The 8,084-nt window shown below is 43.2% G+C and overlaps 1 protein-coding gene across 1 annotated transcript; it reads left to right on the top strand.

Moving 5' to 3' along the window:
• On the top strand, nt 1–7,394 carry c17h7orf25 (chromosome 17 C7orf25 homolog). The gene is made up of 5 exons (XM_085804012.1): nt 1–82; nt 1,837–2,011; nt 3,353–3,463; nt 4,793–5,182; nt 6,697–7,394. Exons 2-5 carry the CDS (start codon nt 1,850–1,852, stop codon nt 7,291–7,293), a joined length of 1,260 nt encoding a protein of 419 aa, XP_085660138.1. The 5' UTR covers nt 1–82; nt 1,837–1,849; the 3' UTR covers nt 7,294–7,394.
• Nucleotides 7,395–8,084: the final 690 nt, after the last annotated feature.

Below are 8,084 nucleotides of genomic sequence, written 5' to 3'. Positions count from 1 at the left end.
GAAAAGCAGAGCTGTCAGTTAGCATTAGCAGCGTTAGCATTAGCAGAGCTACCTGGACTGAAGTTGACACGTCACCGCCGCCGTGAGTTCACACGTCATTGTTTCTGTTTTTACTAAACTGTTGTTAGTTCATAATGATGATGATTAGACTTAACGGCGGCGGAATGACGTCACCGCGCAGGGACACAACAGTTAGCTGTTAGCTTAGCAGCAGCGTGTGAACTATAAATGAGCTAACAGCTGATTAGTGCTAACAGTAACAGTTGGTGTGACGTAGCGCCGCGCGGGTCACGTGACGTCATGTGGACCTGGTTCTGGTCTACAGAGTCTACAGGTCTGTCTGGACCATAGATGTATTATGGTCTGGACTCATGAAAGTTGAAGTTTCATCAGAACCTCAGAGCAACAGAGAAGCAGAGGATCATGGGTAGTGTAGTGTAGTCTTTTTTTTTCTTTTTTTTTTTTAAATCAACAGCTTTATTTAAAAGAAGTTGACAGGTACAAATAGTAAACAGGGAACAGTATACAATGAAAATATAAAGAACATGTGCCGGGCTGATGTTCATTATACAACAAGGTTATATTACAAAGGTCTATGGTTTTAAAGCCTTTTCATTTGCTGATTTGGTGATTAGCTTAAAATAAAGTTCCATTTCTTTTTGAAAAACATAAAAGCAAGGGGTTTTCTTAGAAAATTTACTTTTATGAATATGAAATTTTGCAAAAAATAAAAACAGATTTACTACTCCTTCTTTCTTGGGATACTTATGGAAACCAAAAACAACATTTTCCCAAAGTAAAATAAAATCTATTGTAAAAGAGTCAATAATAAATTTGCCAAGGTCTGCCCATAGTTTTTCCGTTTTTTCGTGTGAGAGCAAAGCCAGAACAAATGAACACCTGTTTCTGGATGCAAATTACAGAAAGAGCAGTTAATATTAATGTCATTTTTACATTTTTGCATATAATGATTAGCTGGATAATATTTATGTATGGTTTTGTAAGAAACCTCCTTAACCTTATTTGTGATTAAAAACTTGTTAGGAAGCATCCAAGTTTTTTTCCAATCAATATGATCTGTGAAACGATTCCAATAAACAGTAATATTAGGGGTAGCAACAATATCTTTTTGGAATAAGGCACGCACTTTTTTCTTATTATTCTTTTGGGTCAGTGAGAAACATATTTTTCCTTCTGGAGAGTCAGTTGAATATGGGACAGATACAAGTCTAGATGAGGATGTACAACTGTATGTAGTCTGTTTATTATCAGTGTTCTTATCACAGCCAGAGACGGTTTATAAACCTTATATTGAACATCTTTGTCACAGATAACAACAATAAGAGTTGAGTTGAGGAGTCAAAGCTCAGTTATAGTATGAACTGTATTTCTTTTATATGAGAGTGTGTGTGTATGTGTACATATATGTATGCATATATATAGGTTATAGTTTGTATGTGTGTATATATATATATAGGTATATTTTATATTTTATTTTATTATTTTATATTATTGCTACATCTGTCTACATTAGCTGAGTACTTTCTTTCAGAATGTTTGGAGCAGCTGACAGATGAATTTCCTTCGGGATTAATAAAGTATCTATCTATCTATCTATCTAGTATATTATATTATACATATAACGTAGTTAAAGGAGAATTCCGGTCATTTTTTACCCCTAAATCGTTGTCCTCATGGTCACCCAGAGCAAAAAACGCGACTAAAATTGCTGCAGGCAAACCGGAGTTACCATGGCTACCCGGCGCTAGGGATAGCCACAACGCTAACCCCTTAATTGATCGCTCTAACGAGGTGTGGTCCGCTCTCCTCCTCCAGGTGTGATGCCGTCATGTCGGTGCAGGTGGCGCTGCAGCAGAGGATCGCGGCGGCGCAGGCGCTGCTGCAGCGGGCGGAGCTGATCGGTCCCGGCGTGGAGGGACGCCAGAAGCTGCTGGGGAAGCTGAGGGCCGAGCTGCGCTTCCTGAGGCGGCTGGAGAGCGGCGGCCGCCAGGTGATCAATCAATCAATCAATCAATCAATCAATCAATCAATCAATCAATCAATCAATCAATCAATAGCCTTTATTTAACCAGGTAAATATGGCAAGCGGATTTAACATTTAGAAGCTAAGTTTGACTCTCCAGAATCAACATTGTAGATATCAACAACGTCTTTCTGACTGGTCCTAACTACATTTTGAATAGTTGGAGTTTTTATTCCAGATCTCTGTAATTCAGTTTTACCTCTTGTCAAAAAGAACATTTCAGATCCACAACTACGTTCTTCCTTCACTGTAACCATTCATGTGTATGGGGTTTGTCATTACAGATATCTACAGTTCAGTTGCAGATATCCACTATGTGAATTACAGATATCTGTAACTGAATTACCACTAGTACTAATTCCAGTTACAGATATCTACAATTTGATTCTGACTAGTCATAATTCCAGTTCTAGATATCTTTAATTCACCTCAATTAAAGATATCTACATGTCCCTGTTCAGATATCTGGAATTAAGTTTTGACTAGTCAGAATGAAGTTGTAGATATCTGTAACTGGAATTAGTACTAGTGGTAATTCAGTTACAGATATCTGTAATTCACATAGTGGATATCTGCAACTGAACTGTAGATATCTGTAATGACAAACCCCATACACATGAATGGTTACAGTGAAGGAAGAACGTAGTTGTGGATCTGAAATGTTCTTTTTGACAAGAGGTAACTGAATTACAGATATCTTGAATAAAAAAATCCAACTATTCCAAATGTAGTTAGGACCAGTCAGAAAGACGTTGTTGATATCTACAATGTTGATTCCGGAGAGTCAAACTTAGCTTTTAAATGTTCAAATGGCTTGTTGCCATAGTAGCACACAAACAGCTCAGTTGCACATCACACAAGACTCAAATAAAATACAATCACACATTTCAGGAAAACATGATTAAACAATGCAATCACACGGTCCGATTGAGCTCAATTCTCAGTCTATTATAATTGACCTGCATCTGTACAACGTCCAGAGAACGCTGAGGCCACATCGGCTGAGGTTTCTACACATGTGTACACACAAATATGTAGGCAAAAGTCCAAGAATAGATTTATAAATAAAAGTCAGCCAATGAGAGAGTCTACGGACACAGAGATGGACAATGTGCAACGGCCAGGGCCGTTGCTAGGAATTCTGGGCCCCCTTAAAGAATACTAAAGTGGGCCCCTCCCCCTAACTTTTCCTTTTTTTTTTCTTAGACTACGTATGTATTATGCGTTCATAAAAAGCAGGTCTCCGTGGTCCAACAAGGGTTAAAAAAAGTTGAGTTGATCGAGTGTTTTCTGACTTGCAACTTGCAGGTGAAGGAGGCTCACCTGCACAGCACCAACCTGGCGCACCTGACCGCCATCGTGGAGTCAGCACAGAGTCTAGAGGCCGTGGTGGCGCTGCTGCACGTCTTCACCTACCAGGTTAATAAAGATCTATCTGTCTGTCTGTCTATCTATCTATCTATCTATCTATCTACTCAACCTCAAACGGCTCAATTCTTCATTTTTTGCACATGCCACTTTTAACACTTTTAACTTTTTTAACTGTGATTCTTTTAAAAACTTTCGTATGCACACAGAGCACTTTATTGACTGACCGACCTCACTTGTCTGTTTTCAATTTATTTTAGGGCTGTCAAACGATTAGTTTTTCTAATCGCGATTAATCGCATTTTTTCCATAGTTAACTCGCGATTAATCTCTATTAAAAATATTATATATGGCGCTTTGTACATTCAACACTCCAAAGTGTTATAATCTCTAGACAAACAACTTTTAGACCAGACCTAGTAGGCCTAGTACCTAATCATAACACATGATGCATGAAACTCACACAGAATTGAAACGAATTGCATCCAGTGGAAATTGCCCTTTACTTTGCTACGCCTCTGCCTGGCCATGTGCATTTGTTGACAACCAAGGCTGTCAAAAAATCAATACATGGCCATGTGCATTTGTTTACAACAAAGCCGTCAAAAAATGAATGGATGGAGCTGTGGATATATGTTAGATTGTGTATATTTGTGTAGCAACCAACTTGAAGGTGGCTTACCGCCACCTACTGGACTGGAGGTCCCACACTCCAGTCCTCCAGTCCAGCAGACAGAGGACAAAATGAGCCGCGTTTAACCGCGATTAAAAAAATGTAACGCGTTATTTTTTTTAATTAATCGCATCACGATTAAAGCTCCAGTTGGTAAGTTGACGAAAGTGAAAGTAAACTCCGCGACTTGGTCGGAAATTTCAAGACAATACTCCGTCAAGTCCCTTTATGAACCTCTGCCAAGCGCCCCACACACACACAGACACACACAAAGTAGCCATAAACGCACCCACAGAAGACGTACCGTATCCATAGCACGACGTGTAGGAGCGGCGATTGGCTGCTCCTCCTGCTCCCTCTACCTGACTGGTGGAGAATCGTCGGGCGCGGTGGATTTTGGCAAATACGATTACAGGCTGTAGGTGGAGCCAGAGGAGTTGGATTTTGTCCTAAATTACTCATTTAATGTCTGACCATCAGAATATAGTGACAGTTCCAGCAAATATGACTGAATAATTGTTACCAACTGAAGCTTTAACGCGTTAACTCTGACAGCCCTAATTTATTTATATTTATATATACTGTATACACATATTTTTTTGTTTTGTGCCAAGAGTCAGTGAAGCGAAATTTCGTTCTGTGTACACTGTGTATTTGAATGAGAATAAAGTACCTATTCTATTCTCTTCTCTTCTATTGTATTCTAGGACGCGGGCGGCCAGCGCCTCACGCTGGTGGTGGACGTGGTGGCGAGCGGCGGCCTCACCTGGGTGAAGGCGGTGGGCCGGAAGGCCGAGGCGCTGCACGCCATCTGGCGGGGGCGGGGCCAGTACGGGGACAAGAGCATCATCAGCCAGGCGCGGGACTTCCTGCTCGCCGCGCGGCAGCAGCCCGTCCACTACCGCCACCCCGCCGTCGTCTTCGCCTTCTACAACGGCGTCTCCAGCCCCATGGCCGACCGCCTGCGGGACATGGGCGTGTCCGTCCGCGGCGACATCGTGGCCGTCGTCGCCGCGGAGACCGAGGAGGAAGAGGAGGAGGAGGAAGAGGCGGCGGCTGAAGATGACCACGAGGAGGAAGAGGAAGACCACGATGAGGTGGATTTCAAACCTTTATTTATTCTCAAATACACAATTAATCGCGGTATTAAAACGCCACAATTATTTAATCGTAAAGATTCCTAAATACCGTCACTTCCCAAAAAAGATGATGTTGGAACCGTATCGGCAGATGAGGCGCCAAAGCTCAGATACTGGTCCATTTATCTAACGTAACATTGAATTGGTAGGAATTTAAATGTTAGCCTGTCATTTTTAATTAAAAAAGGTCCAAATAAAAACTGTGTTTTTCCTGCACTTTGAGGGGCTGGAAAAAATTATATTATAGCGAACAATGGAACTGTGTATTTTTTTCAGGTAAAACCTCTTTTAGGCCGTGAAAATAGGCCGTTTCTTTGGGTCTGTTCACAACACTGTATGTTGTAAATCTCTGGGCAGGGCTATTATGGGCTGCCGTTGCTAACGGGAGGAGGGTAGAGAGTCTTCTACTGCAATTAAAGTACTTAGGGGCTATTTGTAGATCATACAACCCCACTTTTAAAAAATGATACTATCCCTTTAAAGCCATTACTGAAAAACTCCCACCATACATTACAACTAGGGTTGCAAAGGGGCGGAAAATTTCCAGTAAATTTCCAGAAACTTTCCATGGGAAGATAAGCTGGGGAATATTGGGAATATTGGAAATATTCCAAATTGGAAACTTTCCATGGGAATTATGGGAATTTATAGGAATTATTGGGAATTTATGGGAATTAACTGGAAATTGGGGGTAATTTAAACAAGCTGTATCATGTCCAAACATAAATGTAATTTTTTTTTTGTCATAAACAGACATCCATGCAAAATAATACAATTAAAAAATGCTACTATCCCTTTAAAGATGAAGAGATGCCAGTGATTGTTGCGTCTGTCCGACAGAAAATTATATTATAGCGAACAATGGAACTGTGTATTATTTTTCAGGTCAAACCTCTTTTAGGCCGTGAAAATAGGCCGTTTCTTTGGGTCTCTTCACAACACTGTATGTTGTAAATCTCTGGGCAGGACTATTATGGGCTGGCGTTGCTAACGGGAGGAGTGCAGAGAGTCTTCTACTGCAATTAAAGTACTTAGGGGCTATTTGTAGATCATACAACCACACTTTAAAAAAATGATACTATCCCTTTAAAGCCATTACTGAAAAACTCCCACCATACATTACAACTGGGGTTGCAAAGGGGCGGAAAATTTCCAGTAAATTTCCAGAAACTTTCCATGGGAAGTTAAGCTGGGGAATATTGGGAATATTGGAAATATTCCAAATTGGAAACTTTCCATGGGAATTATGGGAATTTATAGGAATTATTGGGAAGTAACTGGAAATTGGGGGTAATTTAAACAAGCTGTATCATATCCAAACATAAATGTAATTTTTTTTTTGTCATAAACAGACATCCATGCAAAATAAAACAATTAAAACATGGTACTATCCCTTTAAATATGAAGCGATGCCAGTGATTGTTGCGTCTGTCCGACAGGGAACACCGACCTTCGAGGAGGAGGAGGAGGAGGATGAGGAGGATGAAGGCTCGGGGCCGACCCGCGTCGCCCGCGGCGCCGTGGTGGCCCGCCTGGCGTTCCCCGCCCTGGCGCCGGTGGAGGAGTGTCGCCGTGCCAACCTGGACATCACCACGCTGATCGCCTACGTGTCGGCGCTGAGCCACGGCCGCTGCCACTTCAGCTTCCGCGAGCCGGTGCTGACGGAGCAGGCGGCCGCCGAGCGCCGCGAGCCGGTGCGGCCGGCGCTCGACGCCTTCATGGCCGGGAAGCAGCTGTTCGCCTGCCGCGCCGCCGTCACCGACTTCCAGCTGATCCTCGACACGCTGGGCGGCGCCGGCGAGAAGGAGCGCGCCGCCCAGCTGCTGGCGCGCGTGCAGCTGGTGGACGACCGGCCGTCGGAGCGCACGCTGCGCCTGGCGCCTAGCAACAAGGTCAACCGCCGCTCGCTCACCATCTTCGGCACCGGCGACTCGCTGAGGGCCGTTACCATGACGGCAAACAGCCGCTTCGTGAGGGCGGCGGCCAACCAGGGCGTCCGATACAGCGTGTTCATCCACCAACCGCGAGCGCTGACGGAGGGGAAGGAGTGGCGAGCCACGCCCGTCTGAGGCGCGCGGACTTCCTGCGCCGGGGCTGATGGGAGTTTGAGTTCAACGATGTAAATATGGAAGTTGATTTATGTTCACGGATCAATAAAGAGTTCAGTCGCTTCCTGATCGCTGTCGTTTGTTGCAGGTCGCATGGCGCCGCGGCATTCTCAGGAGTTTGAGTTAATATGGAAGTTGATTTATGTTCACGGATCAATGAAGAGTCTCAAAAAAGTGAAGTTCCAGATCAAAATGTTTTGGATATGTCACAGTAAAAAAATAAATGCAAAGGTGTTTCTGTTTCGTTATTACAAAAAGCACAGGAGTCATCAAAGTTGTAATATTTACTTTTTGCCCGCTAGCTGAATTGGGTTTATAATAAAACTGTACAGGACGCTGGTATCGGCTTGTGCCGTTTATTCCGCCATCTTGACACACACAGGTAATCTCGTAGTCTGTGATGTTACATGAGACTACGGTGTCCCGTAAGGGGCTGTCAGAATGTTACAAAAGTGATACGCCAACATTTTTTTCCGTGTCTTGCCTCACTCCCGAGTCCATGACCAGCAGATAGACACCATCCTTTCCACTGTGCGTGCAGTAACAAGGGAGATAGAGCCGTATCGCCGTAATTAGCTTAGCTCAAACACTGGAAGTGTATGGGTAGTGTTAGCCTGCCTCCACCTAAAGTCAATAATTAGCTTAGCTCAAACACTGGAAGTGTATGGGTAGTGTTAGCCTGCCTCCACCTAAAGTCGCTAATTAGCTTAGCTCAAACAGGTAGTGTTAGCCTGCTTCCCACCTAAAGTCGC

Source organism: Trachurus japonicus, chromosome 17 (assembly GCF_045865225.1).
Source record: "Trachurus japonicus isolate A0001 chromosome 17, Traja_1.0".
Taxonomy (NCBI): domain Eukaryota; kingdom Metazoa; phylum Chordata; class Actinopteri; order Carangiformes; family Carangidae; genus Trachurus; species Trachurus japonicus.
This window is presented reverse-complemented; position numbering and strand designations above follow the sequence as displayed.